The 27,113-nt window shown below is 37.5% G+C and overlaps 1 protein-coding gene and 1 long non-coding RNA gene across 5 annotated transcripts in view; one reads left to right on the top strand and one right to left on the bottom strand.

Moving 5' to 3' along the window:
• Positions 1-9,946, bottom strand: part of LOC144189372 (uncharacterized) — a 14,763-nt gene extending 4,817 nt beyond the window's left edge. Inside the window, exons 1-2 of the long non-coding RNA XR_013324958.1 lie at positions 9,842-9,946; positions 9,398-9,690 (exon numbers count right to left, since the gene is read on the bottom strand). This is a non-coding gene — a long non-coding RNA (uncharacterized LOC144189372). The remainder of the gene's footprint in view (positions 1-9,397; positions 9,691-9,841) is intronic.
• On the top strand, positions 518-27,113 carry LOC144189331 (uncharacterized). Of its 4 annotated transcripts, none has more exons than XR_013324957.1 (10): positions 518-796; positions 12,139-12,414; positions 14,843-14,917; positions 16,731-16,954; positions 17,566-17,644; positions 19,639-19,756; positions 20,700-20,979; positions 21,330-21,461; positions 24,288-24,351; positions 26,663-26,747. XR_013324957.1 is itself a non-coding variant. In XM_077710750.1 (10 exons), the coding sequence occupies exons 1-10, from the start codon at positions 745-747 to the stop codon at positions 26,673-26,675; spliced, it is 1,362 nt and encodes a 453-aa protein (XP_077566876.1). In that variant the 5' UTR covers positions 518-744; the 3' UTR covers positions 26,676-27,113. The 4 variants fall into 4 exon arrangements, 3 of the variants coding, with proteins under 3 accessions (XP_077566876.1, XP_077566878.1, XP_077566879.1); XM_077710750.1 differs by having other exon boundaries at positions 24,239-24,351; positions 26,663-27,113; XM_077710753.1 differs by lacking the exon at positions 518-796 and adding an exon at positions 929-1,043 and having other exon boundaries at positions 24,239-24,351; positions 26,663-27,113.

Here is a 27,113-nt window from a genome sequence, read left to right as displayed (position 1 = left end):
TCCACCCAAAATATTATATTACGTAGCTGTCATTTGTTGGGATCCTTGAGAAATTGTACATTTGCTCACAGTAACACCCAGTTAACATCAAAATTTTATTTTTTGTATGTATTTTCCTGTCAATTACCAGATCGCAACTATTCCCATATTGTGAGGGGTCTCAAAAACACCCTAAAAAACATTCAGATTTGCACGTTCAACATTAAAACTTGAAACCTAACATGATATCCTTCAACTTTCTGGTTGTGGCAAATTGCATCTGAATCTAATCACCACAGACATTGATCTGTAAAACATACTACTTTGTCACAATAGAAACCAGGTGGTAAAAATAGGAACCAGAACATAAGGAATGAGAGAGTGAGAGTGAGCAAGAGAGAAAGAGAGAGAGAGAGAGAGAAGGAAGAAGGAGCCTGCCTGCCTTCTGGAAGCAGCATCATCTTTGGCTCTCCGCTCAGCTCCTCCCCTCATCCCCTTTGGCGTCGCTCCCACGCTCCCCCGATCCTCCCCATTTCTCTTGTGGTGCAGTCTGTACGTACGAGTGTGTGAGATGAGAGGGTGTGTGTCACTCTGTGTATGCGTACATGCGAGTACTTGATGCTCAGCGCCTCGTATTTTCTCCCTCTCTCTCTACCTCGCTCTCTCTCCTTCGTTGCAGCTGTGGTGGGTGTGCGGTGTCTGTGACCCTCTCTGTCGCCCACATACTCTCCGGTTTGTACGTTTTCGCCTCCGCTGCAGGAGGCGATGGACGGATTGCGTTTACCTCCGCTCATCGAGGAGGCTTTGGACTCTACAGGTCTGTGCTCTACCTATTCGTCACTCTTCCCGAGAGTGTGTGTGTGTTTTGCTATGATGTTATGCTGGTGGCTATTTTTAGCAGGGAAGTGAAGGATGGATAGATGGATGGGTGCATAGGGATTGAGGAGGAGGAGGTCAGGTGGTTAGGAGGAGGGGAGATTAAAATGAGAGCTCATCTGTAACAGACTAGTAGACAGACTGGCGGGCACGTGGAGATGATCTTGATGGAGATGACCCACTGGCAGGTAATGGATGAGAGAGATGAGGTTTTTTGGGGGTCTTATTGTGGCCTGTTTGATAGCTTATGGTCATGTTTTTGTAGCTGTTTGTTGGTTACCGAGTTGAATAAGAACTGAACTTGCTCAAGTCAATGAAGAATTGGGGAGAAAGTCGAGATTGTGTTGATCTTTTTTGATCTTATTTTAGCTGTTTGTGTGATACTAGCTGGTCTGCATAAAAGCTATATGGTTGATTTTATTAGAAACATTGGCAGAATGAAGGTCAAGGGAGAATACATGCAAAAGCAGTGCTAATATGATGATTGTTTGACTAATGCTGTTGTATTAGTGTTGCCATTTTTCTTTTGGGTGGTTTTAGAGTACTATGACTATACTTAAATTATTTAGTTGCACATTTCTGGATTGTAAGAAGTAAAGGTATACAAAGAAAAGACGAAAAGCAGTGTGAAGATGTCTAACTTGAAGTCAACATTGCACAATTTCTTCTCTCACTTTTTTTTATTGTTTATTCAGTCTTTTTCTGGTTTTCTTGTGAAGCAGTAAATTACATTGGTGGTGAAACTGACCTTTCTGGAAAGAATTGTGAAAAGTATCTATGTTAAAAAAAGCAGTACAGATCTGGTGATCATTTGGCAAACAGTGCAGCGCTGTTTTTGTTCTACATTTTTGTTGTTGTTTTTTTTAAAAGCAGGATTACATAAAACCACATCGCAGAGGGGCAGAATTTAACTTTCTGGGGAGGAAGGGTCAAATTGTAATGAAGTATTGGTTAAAAAGGATTGTATTAAGTATGTATTACTTTTAATTAATTTTCTTAGTCTTTTTTCTAGCAGGACTCTCCAAAAATATAATAATGCAAGCAAATATATAATAATGTAAGACAAATAATCCTAACAAATGTGCTGTTCAACATTGGACCTAGTTTGTATGGTTGTTTGTACCTACATTATATTAACAGCTTTAAAATTCAGACTGCAAATAAAATTTCAATACTGTTCAGCAGTTTACTGGTTTAGCAAGGTTACATAAAAACAGAAAAAGTTTGTATTCTTTAATTGTTCGAGTGTTCTTACAATAGGTAGATTAAAATGCTTGTGCAAGAAGTGCGTTTGTGTGCGTGCATGAAAAAGATCAATTGATAACTTGAGAATGTCTGTGCTGTTATTTTGAGTGATGTGAATGAGGAAGTGGGTTCTTGTTCTATTTTTGATTGACATGCAGGAGGAGGACTCTGTCTGTGGGGGGTGTGTTTACTAGGAGGATGTTTATGAGTGCATGTAGAGGGTCTGGGGGGAAAGAAAAACATAGGTCAATAACCTTGTAAGCAGTGTCAAATATGCAGTTTCCTCTTTCTGTGTTTGTCACAGTGCCCAAAAAAAGAATGATCACAAATATGTAATAGGATTTTATCTTTCATAACCACTGGATTAATGGTTTTTAATTGCTCTTTTTATAGCAGCGAAGAGAAATTCTTTGCTTCTAACATGCTTCGTCTTGTTTACTCCAGTGTGTCTCTTTTCTTTGCCTAAGTTTAACAGAATATATTATTAATAAAAAGCTTTATGGAAGTATGTTTAAATGTATGATAAGGATGGACGAGGTGTGACTAAAAGGAATGTACATGCGCTTCTGTGTACTGTGTTTAGAAACTCGACATTCCAATTGAAGACATTCCAAAGGCAGGACAGAAGTGGGTCTTGTTTTCTTAATTTGCAGTGGTGTTTTTCTATGCAAAAAAATGAGGGTGCAGCGTAAATCATTCACATAAAAGGAGATAAAAGGAAAATTTAAGCACTCTTGCCTCATGTGATTTCTTTCAATAATTATTCGTAAGTACATTAAAGGAGGGGGTTTGTTTCATTTACGACCAAAATCCAGATGGTTGTCTCTTTCCAAAAGTCTAATAATTCCATTACAAGAAGGCATTTCTTTTGCACCGTGTCCTTTTAATCAGATTTTAGCCTTCATGTATTTCTGTGTCAATCTAATCTACTAAATTCACTTCCTGCCTTTGCGCAAAAAGCACAAGAGAAACAGCTACAGCTCTTGTTGTAATTTAAACAATGTTAGCAAACGGATTGTTTCTTGTACAAATTAGATTCTTTTTAAGAACCCCATCTGTGGTCTGCATTATTTAATTAAGTTTTGTCATCTTTATAAATAAATGTTTCAATGTTTTTCGAGATGATATACGTTATGCGGAAAATTAAATGTGCGTTTTGTTGAAATATTTTGATACCGAGTTCTACAATTTGCTTATTGATTCAAAATCCATCTGATACGATGGCTGCGTGTGTTTTTAGTGGACACAAACAGTAAGTGGCTGTAGTGTCTCTCCCATCCACTAGTTAGCAGCAGCCAGCTGCTGTACCTTGCAGTCTACCGAAAGAATTGTGCAGAAATGTAGAAATCACGCTTGAACTAAAGCTGGTTTGTACTAAAAAAACGTGATACAAACTGCACTGCCAGATAGAGGCAATAATAAAATTTCCAGTATTCAACGTATTCTACCTCAATATATTTAGGGATTTAAAGTGAAAAAAGCAGTGAATCTCCACAAGTCAAAACAGAGTATAACCACAAAAGCAAGGAATAGTGTAGGTGTGGGTAAAATTTGCCCTAGGACTATAACGCAGGTTTCATCCTCACGATAAATGGTGTTTCACTGTGCTATACTAAATACAGCACCGTCTGGTGGACACAGTTTGCTGTTGCAGTACTGTTGCCAAGTGTGGATTTGCAAGCTGTTTGTTGTACAATATACCGGCAACATATTGCACCTCCTACGTGCATTAGCAGTGGCTCCCTACTATCCCACTCGACATCTCTCCACAGTGCCTACACACACAAACACACACGCATGAAAACACACTCAAAACAACCTTTTCTCCTACCTAAGCCCACATATTCCACTCCCGGCCTCCTCTATCCTCGCACTTCTCTCTAGTGTGGTACCCCTAAAAGCACTGTTAGCCCTTACAGGATGCACTGGCAGAATTTTTCATGGGTCTCCGAGATTTATTAACAGTAACAGAGTTGGCTCTGCAAACCTTGAGCCACAAAAACCCGTAAAAACATCCACAGAAGCAAAATTCTCATGGAGGGAGCACTAATGAAAACAAGCATTTGAGGGGCCCTTGAAGCACCCTTGTTTTTTTTGTATTGGCCTTGCCAGTGGGAAATTGTGCATTTGGTAGTAATTGATCCATCTCGCAATACCACTATAACGGTGTAATAATAATCGAATCCATTTCTGATTAAAATCACAATACAGCAAGAAAGTACTTCATGTACTTTATGTCACCTGAAGCAATGCTGAAGTAATATTCATCTATTAACCTGCACAAACATTATACAAAACATCAGATGTTATGATGATTAACCTTCTAACAGCTGGTGTCCAGAAATGTGGACATCACATTTTTGGTTGTCACAAGACTACAATGTTAATTTTTGGAATACTACTTCCACTTATGATGTGGACATCATTTTTCCTCAGAAACTACATCATGTAAAAAGATTTACGCTTTGTTTTTATACTCATCAGGGCCCAATTAGCCTAAATATCAAAGTGAAAATAGAAATGCATAACTTGCAAGAGTCTGGGTCGTGAGATTAAATATGTTTTGTTTGGAATTGACCAGTTTTCATCTGAAGAACAAATCAGATGACACAAAAATGCTGACATCGTTGAGGGCCTGCTAGGGCAAATGAGGAATTTGATTAGGAGAAGATACTGCTTGCATTATACTTTAAATTACATGGGTGAGCAAAAGTCCAGGGCAGATAAAAATGCTGTTGTAACAACACAAAGGCTAAAACCGGATTGCCACTGACCAAAAAAAAAAAAAAAAAACAACAACAACAACAACAACAACAACAACAACAACAAAAACAAGAAGAAATGCACAGTATTCCATAATTGAGATCCCAAACAACATTTTTTCCATGACCACTTGCATTTCAAAACATCTTTCCCCATCTTTAACCTAATCTAAAACTTAAAAATAGCACAATAATATTTTAAGGAAAATAGAGTAATGACAATTAAATATATGTATACATTAGATTTTCAGAAAATATCAGACCATTGGTCCCCCCAAAATAGGATATATAGGGTAATCTTCAAACAATAACCCATGAATATACGAGAGTGCACTTCATCAACAAAACTAACTACGGTGTAAAAAACTAACACCACAATATAATTAACCAATAAACACCCTCCCATGTGCTCTTTTCCCCTGTGAATTTTTCCTTCACATGTTGATCCGTAGCTTGTTTTGGCCTTGGGTGATGTAAATAGCTTGAAAAAAAAAGATTGGTGTCAGGTGGGAGGCACTGATTTGCAATCAAATGGATTACCGCCACATCCTTTGTTCTCTTACTTTGTTACGCTTCTATTCATATCATCTCGATAAAATAGCGTGTCAGAAGCATGGCTGCACACTGCAAATGCATGTTTATGCCTATGACCCATTTTGTGTTTACTTCCCCTCTTCCCAACAATAATAAGCGCCTCTCAACAGGGTGAAATTCCACCTGCCTCAAATTATATGCACACCATTGAGGCAAGCAATTAAATAACTCTTATTTTACAAGAATTGCAACAATTGGCACTTCTGTGCAACAACTTCATTCTCTTGATATATCAATCTCAGTCCTCCTGTTTTTTTTTTGCTCTCATAATATATCCCACTTTACCCTCCCTTAAAGGAATACTGCGTAATACGTGTTTGCCATTGCAGCTCCAACGCTAGTGAGCTGGCTTCAAAGATGCACTGTGCATTATGCAAGACCTCCTACACGAGGAATACTCATTAGAATACTTGGCTGGGTATCAAACAAGGCTTCACACAGAATGGGCTTTTCATAGGGATTGGTCGTTCGTTTTGAATGGTACCCCATCCAACATCTCCTTTGTATCCCTAAAAATAAGCTGAATACACACACACACACACCAGATGGTTTTCTTAAAACCATTCAAAAACCATTGCCAAAATGTCCCCTGAAGCTGCATTCGTTGTACACATCAGAAATAGCTCAATTGACATATCAACAGGTACACATGCAGCAGCTAATGACACCAAACGCAACTGTGCCTATACAAAGTTAATTTTTCTCACTATATCTATTGCTCAAGGTTTGCCGTAATGTTGCAGCATACTGACAGTAATTGGTAGAGGTTAGAGGTAAGTAGTGTAAGTGTAGCCATTAAAAGGGGAGTGGTCATTTTTTATACAATGGTATCTTTCCATATGGGTGTACAATGTGAAGTTTTGAAGTTAATGTATGAGCCTGGGCAATTTTTAAATTGGTAAAATGAGCTAACATATTTGTTACAAGTAAGGTTCAGATATGCTGCCACTTGCAAATGGACCAATGGAAGAGCTGAGAGAAAGGGCCTTAGGATTTAAGAAATCTAATCCGTTGTCTGATTTCAACTTGTCTTATCTGATAATGACCAGTGCCATTGACCGAATACCGGACTGAAACTCATGCAGGAACAATTTTCTTCAGAGTACTTTTCTAGTTATTGGGGTGTATTTATTCATAAATGGCAAAAGTATTTTTCTACAGTTATTGGGGTGTATTTATTCATTAATGGCAAATTGCTGTTTAGTGTGAAATTGTCACAACAGAGAGCCCAGTGTGTGGGAGTGTATCAATCTAATGTGTTGATTTATCAATGGATGTGGGGTAAAGGTTGTACGACATTTTCTTTGGTGGGTTTAACTCTCTTTTACTGTTAAATGTTGATCTTGTTAACACTAGAGTTTGTTATGAATTGAGATTTTTATTGCTTTTGTTTTGAACTACCATGCAGGATTAACCTGTACATCAGGGCTATCTAAACTTTTCCAGTGTCTCAATTTTAGTTCCAACTGATCTAATACGGACCGTTTAACCAATAAGATTTCTTCTGAAACACTACAGTTAACTGAATATACACTATTTAAGACAGCAAACCAGCCAAAATGTATTCAATTTATCAATAAAAAAGCTGCACCCATACCATACATAGTTGGACATGAATTCAGTTAACACAAAATAGATTCACTGATTTAAAATTCCATTGTCACTAAATCAAAAAGGCCACAACACAGCTTTTTAAAATCTCCCCTAATGTACAAATTTAATCTCAGGCAAGTCAACAGAGAATGCTGCATGTTGGATGCCCACTAAAGTGTGCCATTGACTGCATTGGCAATGTGTTAAATGCTAAATCTGGATTACACAAGAATGTTACGTGGATGGACACAGTAACTCGGCCGCAAGCTTTCTTTCCGCTCATCATCTTCTGCTACTACTGAACCAGGCGGGACTTTCCAAACTGCCCATGATTGTGTCCAATTTGATCACAAAGCCTGTAGTGAAGCCAAGAGAGATGCTATACAAGAAACTAAATCAATTGTAGGCTCCAAATTCAGATTTAGGTTGTAAATGTAGGTCAGTACTTTCCCCTGTGTTTAGTAGTAGTGGAAGTATTTCAGTTTTGATAAAGCCAAGATGTTGATAGTTGAGTCGAATATGTAATCACAATATTGAGATTTTAATTCTCTCTAACTTCTCAGTCAAACAAATCACGACACTCCCTTAACCATTTACTTTTCGTCACCCTAAATTTCTTGCAGACAGTTGGAAAATAATGTTAAACTCTTAAATCAATACAGTCAAAACAATTTCTGACACACCCTACACCAAAGGTCGGGAACTTTTTTGACCAAGAGAGCCATAAACAATTCATATTTTCAAACATTTCTTAAGCCATACTCAGAATTTAAAAAGTCAAAATACATGAAAATGTGAGCATTTATTATTCATCTAACCACTCTGAAAGTCAAAAAAATCTGAATTCTTTTGAGAATTTTTTTTCACTGTTGCTAATCAATGAGTATCAACGAGAGGATGCATTCAGGAGTCTAATGAAGAAAAATGATTTTAAAAAAGGCGCTAGAGATAGTTTCGGTGCCACAGTGACGCTCCCATTGGTGTGTCCGGGACCAGCGGGTCCCATATTTTACCACACAGGTTCGCAGAGAGCCACATATGGCTTCCGAGCCATAGGTTCCCTACCCCTGCCCTACACAGTTAGTAACATTACAGTAGAACCTTGGTAATCATTTGCCCAGTATTATATAGTGACGTTGTGCTTTGTCATGGCTTTTTTTTGGGTGAAATTGTCCCAGTTTTGATAAATCATGATACATTCCCAAAAAAAAAAACACTGCTTGGCCCATTATTTTTCAGAATTGATGCACCATGTTGTGCGGTCACTGAGGTTCCATGTTTTAATGCCAAAAGAAGATTGCCAATTGATCAAATTTAAACTTCATCTGAGATTTCTGAGAGGAAAAGTTGATCGATTAGTTATTAAAGCAATTGTAGCTGCATCTTAAAGCCTTGATATCCATGCAAAATTCAGAAGCTCACATGTCATTCAAAAGTTATTTCCTCCTTTCTTTTAAAAGGCATTGCAACTCATTACAACATCAAAAAATCATAAAACAGCCTGGTACATTGTTTAAATGAACTTGCGTCGGCAATTATAAGGAAAGATGTGAAGTCAGAGTGATACCTAATTGTGATGGAAATTGTTACATCTTGCAAAAGAGGCAGGCTAGCGGGAGGCACTGAGGGAGGGGGTGACACAGAGGTAGAGAAATAATTAAGGCAAGGAAGACAAGAATCCCATGAGCTCAGATTAAATCTGTGGGACTCACTTTTAATTAGGAGCATCTTTGGTTAATCCTCCCAACAGTCCCCTGCTGCAGTCGACCGTTGTCATACGTTTTTGCATCTGCACGGAAACCAGGTAGAGATAATGGCGATTTGCACTTTTTGGGGGACAAAAGGAGCTGAATGACAAATTAAAAGGAGGGAGGGAAATGAACCAGAATCATTCATACATACAATTTGCAATTCAATTGCCACATATGCCCTTGCTCACTCTGTGTTTGAGAATCATAATATTCTATGCATGAATTTAATCACATACTTGTATTCAATGCAAAGCATTTTTAGAAGAAAAACAGAACACTGATTTCCCTCTCGAAAACCTTGTATTAGAGCATTTTGGGAGATTTTCAAGACTCAGATTGTGTTTTAGGAAAACATCTATATATATTTACATGAATATATAAATATGTTCATTGATATGTACCATCCCTTTATTAAATACATCAAACTCAAAACTGAATCGACCAAGAGTTGACTTGACCTCTACTAGCAAAAAAGGAACGTTTTTTTGTCAACCTTGACTTTTATAGCAAAACACACGTGCAGGGGTTGGGGAAGTAGCTCACTTTTTACTTGAACCACAAGGGATCCGTGGTCCATGCAGAACTGTGTAAACTCACCATATTGTGCAGGGAAATCCAGGTCTCCAATATCTGTTGGAAGACATCTTTTTAGAGTTGACAGCTGTCCAAAAATTTCCACAAAGGGTCCAGCAGAAGCAGGTTTTCCAAGCTACTAGTGAAAAGGACATTTTCCACTCTTCCATTCTCCACCAATTCGTTTTCTTGCAACTGTGATCAGCTGATTGCAGTCAGGTGCAGCTTGTTTCAGCAGAAACCTGAATGGTCAAATTGTGCATGCTGTTTCAGTTAGAATGAAATTCTGCATGCACTTTGAGGAATTGGTTTGATACCTGTAATGTAAATAGACCAAAGATAAGTCCCCCTGGGAAACTTAAACAGGAATTTAACTGAAGTCACAACTAATAGAAAGAAATAACTTCAATTAGATGTGAAAAAAGGCCTGTTTTCATGGACTTGTGCTTCCTGACACAAAGAACTCACCAAAAACAGCTTTTCCCTTTTAGATGCAATCTTGTTTTTAGAGCAATTTTCACCGATGCGTAGAGAAACAACACTCTTTACTGTCATGCTCTTGTTTGACTGGAAAACACGCCTTGGTTGGCTTTAGTCCTGAGCACGCAACAGCTGTGTGTGATGTCATTTATTGGCAAGTCTCCAGAATATCAGGATGTGCAAACTTTTTTTCTTCTTTTGCTTTAATACTTCATTAGATTTTCCAAGCAGACAGATGGTTCATCGTATTAAAAAATGATTCATAAAACAAACCAAAATCACAAATTTGTTTTAATATGTTAATATTTCTAATTGACTTGTTTAAAACTCTTCAAGCCATTAGTGCATTTCGCCAAATTAATATAAAATTGATAATCGTATGCTTTCTCATCATGAATTCATAATAGTCAACAATTTAATTATAAAATGTGTTAAATATAAGGAGATTTTTTTACATTTCTGATAAAACTGTATAGATTACATCACAGTTAGATGCTCAATTAATCAATCATTTAAATAAAAATCTGTCAATATGTAAGATTATTATCATATAGAATTATAGATTTCATTTTTATTGAATTAGGTAACTATGATTTAAAACTTAATGCAATTATTTTTGGAAAATACAATATATACAATTATTTAATATCCATGTACATTAACTAAATTCAACACTTAATTATTGTCAAGAATAAGAGAAAATCCAATTCATAAATTAATGCATTTAAAATATTTGAGTTTATTAATATCATAAAATACCTACATTTTACAGTATTTTAACAAATGTGATTTAAAAAAATCTTCCATTTTTTTTCAATTGTTAATATATTTATTTTAAAAACTGAATTGTTTAAATGTATTAGTGAATAAAAAATGACTACTAATGACTTGATTATGATCCCACTGTTAGACTGTGTTCAGCATTTAATTATATCTGGAGTGAAAACGAGGAAACGACTTGTGCGAGGTGGATTTGTCACAACTATTATGAATATTAACATACTACATTGCTATGTGGTGAGTCAGATTGATGACTTCAGCATACCCCATTTACCCCTCCACTCTACATTATGATAGCTCTCTCCTGTCACCTGCTGGATTAAAAGGTTGAGACAGGATGCAGTTTTGTAGAGTGCAGCAAAAACATATTTTGCAGTGGTACAAATACTTACTGCTTGAGTCCTTATTTTTCTAATTACTTTTTTTTCCACAGAACGTTCTGTGCATCATGAAAAATCTGCCAATGTAATAAGCAATGCGAGGTGACCCGGCTGCTCGAGTGGTTAGCATGTCGGCCTCACAGCTTTGGAGCCTTAGGTTCAAATCCAGGGCGGTCCACCTGTGTGGACTTTGCATGTTCTCCCCCATGTATTAGTGTATCCATGAATGGTGGTCTGCCTCGTGCACTGCAATCATCATTGGGATGTCCCCTGCCTTAGGCCCAAAGTCAGCTGCAATAAGCTCCAGCACCCCCGCGATCCTAATTACAATAAAGCAGTTCAGAGAATGAATGAATGCAATTTTCTTTTTCAGGATGGTCAGAGTCAGTACTTTTTTTTGCATTCTTTTTATCCCAATACAAAGCTATCTGTAATGCCACATATTCATACAGCTTATGCCCACAAGGGTCGCGGCGGGTGCTGGAGCCTATCCCAGCTAACTCTGGCCATGAGGCAGGGGGCACCCTGAATTAGTGGGCTCCCAGTCACAGGGCATACGTAGACAAAGGACAACCATTCACGCTCACACTCATACCTAGAATTCAACCAGCCTGCCCTGTAAGTTTTGGGGATGTATGAGGAAACCGGGGTACCCAGACAAAACCCACACAGATCCGAGGAGAGCATGCAAACTCCACAAAGTAAGGACCGACCTAGGATCGAACCCTCGACCTCAGAACTGTGAGGCCGACATGCTACATATTCTTTAAGTACACTAAAATGTGTACTTTTGCCCTCTCTGCTTCTATATAAAGTGTATTTACCATCAGTCCAAAATGTCTTTCCTGTACTTTGCCTTGACGTCTTTCTCGGCTCCATTCTGTCAACCATCCCAGCTGCAGCCATGATGAAAAGGCAGCAATACTTTGAATATTCAAATCAGGGCTTCTGTTTCTACACAAAAAGAGGATTCAAAGACGCTTTTATCACAAGAGGGTGCAATTGATCCAGAAGACAATGGCAGGCCTCGCTTTTAAAGTAGAGATGGAATGAAAGAGTTGGTGAGAGCAGGCTTTGTCACCTCCTCCATCAGATGCTTACCGATCACTTTCATGTCTCCTTCAGATGATCTGAGCGAGCTCAAAGCAGACAGTAGTCCCCCCGAGGAGCACATCAGCGCCAAAGAGAGGGGCGTGCTGGACCAGGACGACGAGAAGCAAGAGATGGAGTGCGAGAGAGCTCACAAGGACGAAGATGGGGAGGACGAGGAGGACAAAAAGGAGCTGAGCGAGGAGCAGGAGCTGGAGGAGCTCAGGGCTCAGGTCCTGCAATTGCTTCTGGAGCTAGAGGACGCCAGAGAGACGTCCAGTAAGCATCAGGAAAGCTTCTTGGAGCTGCAAGGTAAAATTCATATCATCAGTTTTTTGGGGGACTGACCCAATGGGGGCGCTGTTCATCTTTCTTTAACAATGTCTGCTCAGAGAAGCAACCACCTTAGTTCACAATCACTTATTGGAGAGTTTGCAGAATCCTTAATGAAATATGTTGCTAATTGCCCTGAAAATGAAGTATTTTTGAAGTACATAAATTAGATTATAAGGTACTTTAATATTTACATTGTGGATGCCTTTTAAACGGAAATGTCTAAATTGACTCTAAATTTCCATTATGTGCCTAAATGAAATTTATTATAGTATTTGATAATATATAACTTTAATATATTTGATATATATTTTACTGCAGTTGTATTTTCAACACTGGTTAGGAATACTGATGTTATCAAAAACTATAAGATTGTCTTTTTAGAATAGACTTAAAGTAAAGAAAAAAATAGAAACCGATATATAAATAGTCTAGCTGTTTTACTTTTTCACTAAACAGTTTTTACAAAATTCATTACTGTCATAACTTGTCTTTCTAGGGTTCACTTTACATAATACATGTTTTATTAAAACTGTGACAACGAAAATGTTATAGTACCATGCAAACACTTAAAGCCATCAATTCATGCAGATTTGAATTTAAGTTAAATATTTTCATCCTATAAAAACACAAATAATAACTAATCTTGATAATAAACAACCCACCCAAGTTGTGTAGAGGTTAACTCACCAGAATTTCATGAACTTCTCCAAAAGTATCAGACAAGTGTCACCACTGAAGTTTTCTGCAAAAGATTTAAAAATGTATGTCAAATCCCAAATAATTTATGTCGAGCAATAATTCATAACTCCACAGCTCAAGGAGCAACTCTAATAATAATAACGTAAGAAAATACCTCCAGGACAGTGCTGTTTTGTGTGATATTCATTTTGTAGCCTACAGTTTGAGAGTGGTGCGCCACTATTATTCTTGTTTAAGAACGTCATTGCTCTCCTATTAAAAGCAACTTGACTGTCTCAGCTTACACTGCAGCTTCCTTAAACAAACTGATACATGTCATCTATATATTGGCTTTGATGTCATCTTTTTACAGTTATAGAAAGGCCTTCTGGGTAATGACCTGCAGTCGTTTCAGAGGTGTGTGTGCGTCATGCCAACAGACATGGCTGTTTGTGTGTATGTGTGGCGGCAGCGCATTTTTGGAACAACTGTGTACGCACAAGAGAAGCTTCCAGGCTTCCCGCTGGGGCGCCTCAGCTGTTTCTCCACGCCAACTGTTGGGGTTCCTCAGGGAACATTGTCAGCGAATGACATAAGGTGGATGGGGGGGATGGAGGTAGTGGTTATCCCGGCTACGGTGGCAGTGTTTCAGGGTGCCAATGATGCGTCACTTACTCACACGGGCTGCGTGACATGAGCTTAACATAAATGACAATGATATAATTGAAATTAAGTTGGGATTTCTCCTCCTCTGAGGATTTGCAAAATTTTCCCTGTTGCGCAAAATGCTGTGCATGTCATATCATTCTGGCTGAATTTTGTACTCATTAATAGACCTTAAAAATCACTAAAAATTGTCAATCAAATATGATCAAGTGGAGTGAAAAAGGATTTTTGGAGTCAAATGTCATATATGTGGGGGAACACTTGACAGAATGTAACAGATGGAAAATTAAATGGGATTTTGGGGCCATCGCATAAACAATTAAAGTAAAAAAAAACATTAGTGGTGGTCTTGTTCCTCTAGCTCAGGGGTCGGGAAAATTTTTGACGAAGAGAGCCACAAACAATTCATATTTTCCAATGTTATTCCTTGTGAGCCATGCTACGAATTTAAAAGTCAAAATACATACATGTAAACGAGTGTCTTTTCAATTTTTTCCTAGTAATTTCACCACTTTTAAAGTGGAAAAAAAAGATAATTTTTTAAAAGATTCTTATGATATTGCCAATCAATGAGAGGAAGCGTTCCAGAAGAGTCTACTGAAAAAAAAACGACGATGAAAGCAGTTCTACATGTAATATCTCATTTCTGTCACCAGCGATTTTCATATTTTATCTCACAGGTTAGCAAAGAGCCAGATCCACTCATCAAAAGAGCCACATTTGGCTCCCGAGCCATAGGTTCCCTACCTCTGCTCTTGCTAAAGACATGTGTAGTACTATGTGGCTTTGACGATTTCAATTATTTTGTGTCCAAAAGGAGATATGTTGATTCCCCCCTCAAAAAAAGAATGGAACATCTTGTGTTGAGCTCCGGTAATACATACAATTGCTCACACAAAGCCTGAAAAGTTGTTTTTGCCCCTTAGTTCTGCTTCAAGGACAAACAGCTTATCGAATTGTCATCTTTCTGTCCGTCTGCTGAATTGACACGTTTCTCTTATCTCTTTTCCCATTTCCTACATCTCCCTCCCTTTCCATTTCCCCTCCTCTTCCTCCATAGGGCTGTTGGAGGATGAGCGCCTGGCCTGCGCGCATCAGGCTGAAGCCTTCACTCGACAGATCCAGAATCTGCAAGGTAGAATATTACAAAAACTCATTTAAATTAACACATTTCTGCTAGAAAAAAAAAAACATCACATTTACTGGCTTTAATATACAAATGTTAATTTCTGAATCTTATTATCAGAATGTAGTAAGGTTATGATCAAAAGTAAAAAATGTACGAGATAAGAAACACTTTCAGTCCCTTATTGTCAGCTGTGATATATTCAAGCACCCCCACATCGCCTTTGGCAAAGAAAATGAATGGATGTTTTGAAATATTGCATCTGGAGAGTCTTTTAATTCACAGTTGAAATAGTGAGACACAATTACATTACATAATCTTGTTTTTCTCCATTTTTATACTTTGTTATTTACTGTCAGGTTCAATCATTCATTTTCTATACCGCCCATCCTCGAAAGGGTTGCGGGGGTTGCTGGAGCTTAACCCAGCTGTCTTGGGGGGCTATTTACTGTTAGGTGAAAAAAATAATACTGTAATACAAGGTTTTTGGTGCAGTGATGCCCTTAGCTTCTGAACATAATCTAGTCTTCTAAATTCCAAATATAGTTATTTAGCACATTACTTTTTAAAATATTCTAATAAAGCAACTATGTCACCCCTCAGTAAATTCTTGACGTAAATGTTCCCACAATGAGGAAATAATTCATAAGCACAATGTCAGGAGACCCATTGGTTGGACTGAATGTAGAGTGGATTGCTTTTCAGGACTTGACTGAACTAGCACACTGGGGGAAAAACAATTGATGACCTAATTTTAGTACGATGTGTTTGAACACTACAAGAGAACATTTAGGATAGACTAAATGGACTATGAGGGATAAACAATGTAAGCAGTGGGAAGCCGCATCTGCTACAATTCAAGAGAAATGATGTCAGTCATTGCATTTTATTGTGGTCGTTGCCTCTTCAAGTAGAAACCACACACACATACACACGCATACATAGCTAACAACAATTTGAAATGTTCAATCAGCCTGCTATGCATGTTTATTTGCCTTTTTTTAAGGATGCCTTCAGTGTTGGAAAACAAAGTAAACTATTTAATTTTGTTTACATTTTTAAAGACTCATTTAAAGCAGTAAATTGTTTTTTTTGTTTATTTATACTATTTGTTGACTTTTTTATAGTTGTTTTACCTGTTGTTTTACCATAGTTGTTAGTATGCATGTGCATTGGCAAACAGTTAGCAACCAATTCATGGTGTACCCTGTTAAATACGCTAGTATCTGAAGGATAGTTGCATTGTCGGCAGTACATTGATTTTTTTTATAGATCTAAAACAATGTTTATTTTATCTTTTTTTCAAAATATATTTTTAGATTTTACGAAATAATTTTGAACTAAAAACACAAAGAATTGATGACAAAAATTACAATTATTGATTTAAAAGGGGGAAATTTAATATACATCTATACTCTATACTTTAATTTGATCCTAAAACAGAAAGTCGACACTTGTTATTTACTTTCCTGGGCCAACACAAAATGATGCGGCGGGCCAGATTTAGCCCCCGACCCGCCACTTTGACACATGGTTTAAGGGTATCAGCTCTTGAATTTCTTTGTGCAAATGGGGTGAAAATGCTGGCAAGTCCTGATTTTTGTGCTAGAGTAGAATTTGCTGCATGACCGTTGATTGGACATACTGGTCGGTGCCACTCTGGCCATTGTAATGAAGCAGAGTAAGAGTTTGTAAAAGTGTGCTTGGTGGAATGACAATTGAGAATATTGAAGGAACTGTACAGGGAAAATGAACCAAGTGCAAATTTTTGAGTACATCGGGATGAATATTTTACTCACCTGTGATCTTTCCTTGCCTGCAGCCCAGTTGCGTTCAGTGCAGGAGGAGATGGAGAGCTTGGAGGAGGAGAAAGAAAGCGAGCTAGCCGAGGCCCAAGAGGAGTTGCGTATGGCCCAGGAGGAAGTACTCCTCCTCCAGCAGGCCGCCGAGGAGGCTGCGGCAGAACGAGAAAATGACATCGCCTCCCTGCAGGAGGAATTGTGTAGGCGCAGGGCTGAGCTGCAACGCCTCAGTGAGGAGACGCAGGTGGGAAGGTGTTTTTTAATCTATAATGAGGATGAGTCATAATTTGATTACATACTGATCATCCACATTTCATTTTCTCCATTGAGTACTATTAAAGTTTTTGATGACAGGGTTTTTGTCATCTTACCATTTTACGATGAAGTAGACGTATTTATGGCGCTTTAGATTCATACCTATGTCGTTGTTTTTAAATTCATTGTGTTAGCTTCATCAATAATTATACTTTAATATAATTATATAACAATACAGGTGGACATCTGATTCAATTATATATATTTAATTAAATTGGCATCTCTGATGTTTTACTTGCATGCTACTCTTAATGCTCACATTTATAATAATATCCCAGAATAACCCCAACACGTTGATATAATGCATTAATTGTTTTTTCTTGGATAGAAAATCTTTTTGACGGCTGCCGTTTTAAAAGCTGCATATAAATTCACTTTGACTTAAAGTCTAATAGTTGAAAAAACATCACATAACGCAGTGTTTCTAATGGTAATGTTGTGTTTTGTTTTACATGTGTAGAGGATATTATTACTTTGTGCATAGATGTTAAGTCTGATAATAGCGATGTATAATTTATGCTTATTTGGTTTTATACACAGGAGTACGATCTGGAAATCACTACTCTGAGGGCCGAGATCAGCATGAAGAGTCAGCGCAGGGAGGCTGAAAGGAAGGAAGGTGAGGACCTGACTACTAAAGAGGCCTTTTGGAACAAAGGCACATAAGAGCGCTTTCCGGCATACAATTAGAGTAAATTATAGTGCTGAAAGTTTCCAATCAGATACAGCCATCCACACCTAGCAGCATATTGAGGAGTCTTATCTTTTTTTGGTTCGCACTCTAAATCTTGAACAGTGAGAGAGTGCTCCAAATTCAATAGAATTTAAACTGAGTTTGGGCAATAACGAGGAAAGGTGGAAGACTGTGCTTTGGAAAACGTGCGGGATTTGTTGTTTGTAGGCGGAACCACCTGTCCCTGACACAATAATAAGGTTTTTTCACAATCTCCTTAACAGCCACGATTTTTTTGGGATACCTTGTCTCTACCTGGCTTAAAGTTAAAGTAGTCTACTCACTGATTTGTGCTTACTTTGAAAAAGTACTGCAGAGCACATGAATTTTGTAAGGGAAATCTTCTCAGGAAAATATTACTTCCACCCACTCACTTGCTTCTCATTCTAATTTTCATTTTTCTATGGCAGAGCTTAAATTTCTTTTCTTTCGAATAGTAGGGCCCCACGGTATTTGTCTTTTTCCTCATCAAATATGTCACTTGAGAGAAAAAAAAGTGTACCCAGTGGACATGTATGGTTCTAAACTGAATAATTTTCCTGTCTATAATACTTTTTTAAAAAGTCCATAGCTTTAGTTACGCTACTGACAAAACTACACATCAAGAAAACTCTAATGCACCTTTCAAAGTGCAGAAGAACCTCTTGCAGTAAGGATGCTAGCATCAGCCAGTCAAGCCCATAAATCATTTATGCCTTTAAATAAGTATTACCACTGTGATTATGGTGTCAAGGGAGCAGTGTGCGCAATTAGGATAGCAGACTCATTAAGTCAGGGGGGGATGGGAAGGTTGCGGGTGGTGGGGATATGTGATTATATCACTTGATGTCACCGCTGGGCTCCAAGCTGGGTCTCTGGGAATATACTTCATGTTGTTTAATCACAGCAGGCTTCACCCCCTAGAGTATTTATGACTGCACAGAAAGAATAATGGGAATAAAGAAGCACAGTTTCAATTCCTTGAGAAATCAAAGTGGGTGTAACAAAACTAACAAGTTTTTCAAATAGGAGTAATCATTCAAAAACTTTCTTTTCTTTGATTAATAGTGGATATGAATGCAACTGAACTCTAAATCAGGCAAGACTTTGACAGATATTTAACATTGAAAACATTTTCATATTGTGCGGTTTAATATAGACTTGTATTCTGCTATCTTAATATACTATTAAAATAATGGAATTGGCTTGAAACTAAAGTTAGCTCCATTCTGCACAATGTTTATTTTTTTAAAACTCAGATTTACCTGTGTAGCCGTGCATTTTGCGAGAATATGGAATTTGGAGATCCTAGTTATACTGCGTTAGTCGCAAGTACAGATTCTTTATCCCCAGATGACTTTGTTGCTTACAGAATTAACTCAAAAAATCTATAGATTTTACTCTATTTTTAAAAGCAATCTAAGATAATGTAATACTGTACACATTTAAAAAACATTTGCTCTTTCTTCTAAGGACCTGGTAATTGATTAATGGCATATTGGCTCTTTTAGATTTTCAGGCAGAATCCAATTTAAATTGGCATGCTGATTCTAAAATTAAATTATTTTTTTTAAGAACCACCATTTCTTTTCCTGTACAACTTACCCACTTACTCCTATCTATCAAAGTATTACTGTTTTAAAGTAAAAATTAAAAACAGTCACATATTATACATATTAGATGAATGATTTCTCAACACTGAAAGCCTGTGCTCTGAAACCTGTCACAAGTTAGCATCCACTACAAATAAATCCCTCAAATCTATGGAAGCATCTTGCATATTATTGACCACTGCTTATCTTGGGTCAGAGAGTCATAGAAAAAAATCACTGCAAAAAAAATAATGACGCTGCTCAAACTCTAATAACAAACATTACATCCCTTAACCTGGTCCTATCCAGGCAATGTGGACGTGCTTAAGGAGGAGTGTCAGACCTTGCGGGAGGAGTGCCAAGCCCTAAAGGAGGACAACCAGCGTCTCTCAGAGCGGCTGCAGCTGCTTCAAAGACAGAGGACATGGTGAGAGGTCATTCGTCAGCTGTGCTTAGTGGATCAGCTGACAGGGATACCTTTTAGAATAGTAGGGCAAAAACACCAACCACCTGTTGGAGGGCTCCAGTGTTGTAGTAATATGAAACGTAGCATTGGCAGCATGTGCATTTGCTACCTGGGGCCTTCAAGGAGGGGCCTTAATCCACCTCCTAATAGTAGCATTATCAAGTCATATTGAAATAAAACATCTGAAAATGCAAAGACAAGAGAGCACAAAGCAAGATTAGTACTACATAACATACATTTTGACTTTAAAGATCAGGGGCATAATACATTGATGTGCCAACACAATAGATCCTAAATCTTATAGAGCAGAAAAACATTCAACCAAAGTGGAAACCAGGCTATATTCTGTAAAAAGAAACTGCACCTTTTGTCCCTCACTGTCAGGCATAGCATCAGATCAGGTCAATTAAAAATTATATGTATTTCCCAAAGGACAAACTAGGTAAACCTTCAATAATAAGATGTTGATATACTGTTATGTTACTGTACCTTTAGACAATTTGGGAATATCCAAATGTTGATATATGTCTTGACATCATCACGTGGGAATGCCTTGGAAGATTTTGAAATGACTGGTAATTAGTAATGTTTAAGGTAAATTGAGATCCACGTGTATGTTTATCTAATCTCATCCATTCAAATGTAAGCATTTTTTTAAAACATTTTTAACATAATAGGTTACGTGAATGTATTTGAAGGCACATCTGGTTCCTTCTGTAACATATGAAACCCAAGAATTTGACCATAATATCAGTTAGATTATAGTGGACTTTCATAAATTTGGTTCATCCTCTGGTGCAACTCCCAAAACTTAACCTTTAACTTGTGACTACATAGTGGACATTGATTTTTGTGCATATTACAGTAATCTCTTTACCAGTTCTCCTTTTGGTTTTCCTCGCAGTTCCAGTGTCTACTTATCCCTGAAGGAGGAAGATACAGGCACTGAGGGCAGCATGGGCAAGGAGATGGTGACAGCCACTGACGATGTCATGACCGAGAGCTACATGACTATGGCCCAGTCAGACAATTCCCGGCTCGTGGATGCCTCCATCCAAAAGAACATCTCCTTTGACGGCAAGCCAGTGACACCCACAGGCTGGAATGGCGGCATCGGGGAGATCTTCTCGCTCAGGGAGCAGCTGAAAGAGGCAGAGGAGAAGGCGACGCAGGTTCAGAGAGAGGTGAGGAGATATTTTGGCCTGAGTGTGTGTTTTATGCCACTGTCATGGAGAACTTACTAGCAAACTAAACAAAACATCAACAACACTCAGGTCATTTTAAAAATACTAACACAGTAGGAAATGTCATAAAATTGCAAAGACAGGATCTACTTTGTATCTTATATCTGAATGAAATTGTTTAGGATAACTTGAAGAGAAATATAACAATAATAAAGGTCAACATTTTTATTTTCTGTGAAAAACAACTAATGTTATATTGTTATTATTTCTACATTTTTTTCCATACACATAAATGGGTTGATATATCATGAGTTGGCTGGTTCATTACATTTTTGTTGTGTTTTTTGCAGTGTAATGGGCTAAAGCAAGAGCTCCAAGAGTTGCAGGAGCTATATGATAGCAGTCAGAGAGAGAGAAACGAGTTGGAGGAGGAACTTCAGCGTTGCAAAGCCGAGGTGGAGAAGTTGTCTGGGGGTGCCCAGGTGAGTAAGCTTACTAATTGTCCAATATAATAAATAAGGGGTCGGGAACCTATGGCTTGCCAGCCCTATATGACTCTTGATGGGTGCCAATGGCTCTGCACTAACCTGCAAGCTAACAATGCAGTGTAACAATGTACTTTAAAAGTGTCGAAATGATGAAAAATGCACAAATTCTTGCGTATTTTTAAGTTAATAAAATATGGGTCTCAGGGAATTACATTTAAAAATAGGAATTGTTTATGGCACTTAGTAAAAAAACAAAAAACAATGTATCTCTACCTTTAAAGGACAAGGCAGGTAAAGTAAATTACATTGGTACCTTGCTTTAGTTGCATTCTTACTTTCTTGTTTTATTTAACCTATTGAAGCTATCCAAAATTTGAATTGCCTACAAGCAAGCTTCATATATTGCATGACTTGAATGGAGTGAAAACTATTTAATTGGTTCATTAGATAGATACATAATTAAAATTTCAGATGACAATGGGCCACAACAAAACAGCTTCAACAAACTAACCAAAATAACACGAGCCTTAAAACAAACAGAAATACTACAAGTACTACAGTGTATACAGTACTGTAATGTACACTATTCTAAAAGCGCTCATTTAAAAACCATTATTATCATTATATTCTTATATTTTACTTAATATAATTTTTAAAAATAGAATATAATATATTTTTCTTTATTTAAAATGCTTTCAAAAATGGATTTAAGTGGAATTATAGAATTAAGAAGAATGTAGCAACTTATCTGGCATAAAATCATGTAAGATAAATGTTTGTGTATGTTTTTTAGGAATGTTAGAATATACTAACTTTAAATGAAGTGTTTTATCTATTAAGTTACGCGTTTCTGTTTTCTCTTGTTTCACAATGAATATATGCATACCCTGTGGACTAACACAAATGACAATACACCTCCTGTATCTCCTGTCTTTTGTTCGTCTCTCATGGTGATGTACAACATGTTTCTAACTGGATTACATTACGTGTTTTTATCCGATTGGTGTGGAGCCCACCAACAATACCACCCACCTCTGTGTTTGTCCTTTTAATCTCTATGAGACAGCAGAGCTCTAAAAAAAGTGCTGCTCTAAAACATTACACCTCCAAGAGAATCATACTCTGTTAAGGGCAGGAATGTCTTTTGTGCCTCGCCAAGGCTCATGTCGGCCTTAAATATTGTTCAACTGGAACAAAGGGACTCAATACATTATATGATTATTCCTTGTGGTGTTAATTAACTGGGTTTTCCACCCTAAACCATTACTAATAATAAACTGAGTGATATTTCCACACCATTTAGTGTTTAGCTCCTCAAACATTAGGCTTACAATCAAAACAGCTCCTCTCATTCCCTTTAAATATGTTGTACAAGTCAGACATTGACTTCTTGGCCAGTATTAGAACTGAAAGAATTTGGAATTCATTTAAAATGTTGCCATCCATGTTCTTGAAGTGTCCAAATTAGATATTTTTCTCAGCGGTCAGTAAACTTGCCACAGCAAGAGGGGTTAACTTCTTCTAGAGGGCAACATGAATTGTATTCGATCAAATTGCTGTTACCAATGAGTCCCCCGACATAAACACCTGATCACCTTTTGATACAGAACATACCTCATGAGTGAGACAAAGTGTGAGTCAGGTCTTAAGCATCTATTTCAAAGCTCATGTCATTAATCAGGCAAGTCAAGAAAAATCCTTACTAATGGCAAGCAAGTCATTACGGAAGTTGAGAAGGTCACATGTCAAGTCCTAAAGCTTGCTTACATGATTAATATTTGCGTGTTAGTCAGTTTTTGCCCATTATTAGGATGTCGCATGAAGTTAGTTATTAGAAAATAGTTACAACCCACTTTAAAGTGCGATTGACACACTATGTTGAAATGACAGATTACGTCGTAAATGGAAATTAATATTAAGGACATTTTACCCATGCAAAACTTAATTCCCTAAGTTAATTGACCACTGATATTTTTCCACTTGATCTCAATAGGATTCAGTGGATGATTGAAAAGAATCAAACAGTTAGGCTGCTGTTTTGTCTTCGACATCTGTGACGAGACGTCTGTGTGTTATGTCAAACTGTCTACCCGTGCCTGTCTCTGCTGCTGTCCTTATTCTCTGATTGTCCATGACCGTTCAGCCAAGGGAGGACCTTTCAAACATCATCATCAACATCATCATAATCAATTCATTAACTACACGCTTGACCAAAAAGAAGGGGACAATTAGAGAAAAATAATCAGTTGCAAGCACCATGGAAAAGGCCTTTTCCATGAATGCCCACGCAATGATATGATGGAACATTTGTTTTCCATCTAAATTTTGTTGCAGTTTCTTCACACATCCGCTTCCTTATTTAATCTTATGCCATTATTTTCTGATGTGATAATAATAATTAAAAAAATGTATTTTTATTCCTATTTCTTAATCATTCAAGTGATATCTCCAACACTTGGCAGAATATCTTATTTAAATAAAATATAGCTAACTGTAATTTTGCAACAAACGTAACAGCAAAAAAACTAAAATAGTTAATAATGCACCTTTTCCGAACATGACACTCAAATAAACTATTTCATCCAGCTTCACCCACCTCCCGCACATTTCAGATTATGTTTCACATGGAAATCATGGAATTTGTGTGTTCTTGTGGTTGACACAGTCACACCTATCTATGTGCCTTATGATTTGCATCCTTCCATTCATGTGTTCGTACATTCACCCTTGCCATCCCCATGGTCCCTGTGTTTCTTTTATTCCCTCTTCAGAGATTCATCCATCCGTCTGAGCACCCTGTTCTCTCCATCCCCTTCATAGGAATGATTGTAATAGTGGCTGTGGTCTGGTGCTGGTTGTCGGAGTTGGCGTCCCAGAGAGCAAGGTATGAGCGGAGCTTATCTCCATGTGAACAGTCACGTGCACTGAGCCATGCAGTTTTTCCTTTGACTGAGATGACACGATATAAAATTTCATGTCTATGTAAATTGGATTTCTGGTGAATTAGTTAGATGAAGAAAACATCAGATCATAGATTTGTCCTTTGATGTATCTGATCTCAACTCAACTAGAGGGCAAAAAACTTCAAATTAGACCAGTGTAAGGGTCGTCAACTACAGTCAAATCACATCAAGCAGCAGTTTGCCAAATAGTGAATAATTGCACAAAAGAGGGGATTTGACCCATTGTGTACTAAAGGGGCAAGATAGTAGTATAGTGTAGTAGTACAAGAGTGGCCTTTCACGACACTGTTTTCTGGGCATTGAAATCTAACTGCAAAAAAAGACTACACAAGAATAGACCATAATAATCCTGCCAGATAATGTCAACATGCTTCTGCTGCAGGCATTAGAGAATCAATGTCACTTTTGGCATTCAAGAAAATCGACCCAGATATCAGGCTCATTAATGTAAACAAGCTTCCACTACGGGATTTAGAAAATTATATGCCAAAAAATCATATGTTGCAAGGTCATTTTCTGGGCATTGGAATCTGATAGCATGAAAGACTCAATGAGAATAGTCCCAGATTGTGCAGCAGATAATGTAAACATGCCTCCACTATAGGATTTAGAAAATCAAAGACACTTTTGGCATTCAAGAAAAATCAACCCAGATACTCAGGCCAGTTAATGTAAACATGCTTCCACTACAGGATTTAGAAAATTATATGCACTCAGCTATTTGTGTCAGATGATGTCAAACATGCAAATAATATGCACTCTTGGCAAATAGACAGGTTACTGATTTCAATCCCCATCAAATCATGTGTTGCAAGGTTTTCTGGGCATTGCAATCTGATTGCATGAAAGACTCAACAGGAATTGTCCCAGATTGTGCAGCAGATAATGCAAACAGGCCTCCACTATAGGATTTAGAAAATCTGGCGTTATTCTTGCTAAAACATATAATATGAAACAATAAGAATAGAAAGTGCGCAGTCTGTTTAAGACAAAATTATCATCCTTGAAAAATTCTCTATAGTTTCAATCCCTGCCCAATATTGTATTCATATTTTCTCATAAAGATCCGTGGTGCGCCAACTGTCCAGTGGTTTGTTTAAATGGAAGTTTATAGTCCAGCTAATCGTGAATTTTAAAGTAATAAATTACAACATCCTATTTACTCCTCAGCATTCCTGTCTGTAGAAAAAAAATCATTTACGATTACAAGATCATTTGTTTTTTGTTCAAAGCGGGATTCTTTAAACCATTTCTTTTTCCTACTAAAAAGCCATTAACAAAGTGATAGATTTTGTGAAACTTCAACGGATTAATGGAATTTCTATTTATTCACGCTAGACTAGCATGAATTATTAATCGTATCTTTGGAGTCCAGAGAGCTGATTCGTGATTCCACTGTCCTGAGATATGAAATGTGACTCAATTAAGAGAGTATGTCAAAGCACCCTTGTCTATATTTTGCTGTCCCTGCATGGCTAGATGACACTGAAAGTAAGAGAAATGTACTTTTGCTTAGTACATAAGGCTTTACTTGAGGTAGGGGCGTCTGAATGGAAAATTTTATGCACGCAGAATGGAGGAACGGATGGGCAGTTTGTCAAAGCACAGCACGATCAGTTTCATCTTTTTAAAGTATCGACCCAAATCATATTAAATTTTATGCTTAACAGTAAACAGAAATTTGGCATTTATGTCGAGTTTGCATTGAAAAAAGTAAATATCATCATATGGACATTATATAATTTTCATTTGAAATGACAGTAATACCAATAATGCAAGGCACACAACATTTGAGCAGCATTTTAAGGCTTTAAATTAAGTATTGCATAATGTATTGTTAATTCTTAAGCAGTTTACCAGAGAGAAACATTTGTATATTTATACGAGTTATTGTTGAGGTAACAAAGTGAGATAAATATGGGATAAATATGGCAACAAATAAGGTCAACGAATTGGCTACCGACGCAACAGGAGCAGCAGATCTCATGAATACGATGTTACTAACTATGTGAGGCTATTTAAATACCTGCTATGTTGTTTTTTTTATTATTCATTACCTAGGGTACTGCCAGGAAGTTAATTAAGATATAAAAAAAGTGTGATGCACTGAATGCACAATTGGTGAACTGCGATTAGACGTGGGTTTACTGCATTTAACATTTTTGTTGTTGTTGTTGTGAGTGTTAAGCTTTTATTTTGTTTTACTACATCCTCCCTCGTGTGTTCCTTCAGGGGAGTGAGGTAGGTTGGAACTCTATCCTGACGGTCACCGCAGCTGCTGCCATGCTGCTGATGATGACTGGCTTGTTGAGGGCGCTCGTCCGATGTTGAGCATGCAGACGCGACGACCGCATTTGAAATAAAATAGCGAGATGTCGGCCAGATGTCAACATCCAACTGGAATCTTCGCAATACCATGGAGTCCCCCCCCTTGTGTGCCGCCAAGGTACGACTCGTATGCGAAAAAGAATGAGGAGCGTCACCATGGCAACAGGTTGAGGACTTTGTCACTCCTCTTCTGTGAATAGTATTTCTCTTTTAGCCTTCGATGTGCACCCAGTAGATTAATTTAATTGTTATTTATTGATTATTTTGCTTCAGTATATTGTGTTTGTCAATAACATCTAATGCACTGAAATGTATATGTTCTTTAATTATAGCGGGGATGAGGTTTATGCCACAT

This window comes from Stigmatopora nigra, chromosome 2 (assembly GCF_051989575.1).
Source record: "Stigmatopora nigra isolate UIUO_SnigA chromosome 2, RoL_Snig_1.1, whole genome shotgun sequence".
In the NCBI taxonomy this organism is placed as follows: Eukaryota; Metazoa; Chordata; class Actinopteri; order Syngnathiformes; family Syngnathidae; genus Stigmatopora; species Stigmatopora nigra.
The sequence above is the reverse complement of the archived record's forward strand: the minus strand, read 5'-3'. Positions and strand labels throughout refer to the sequence as shown.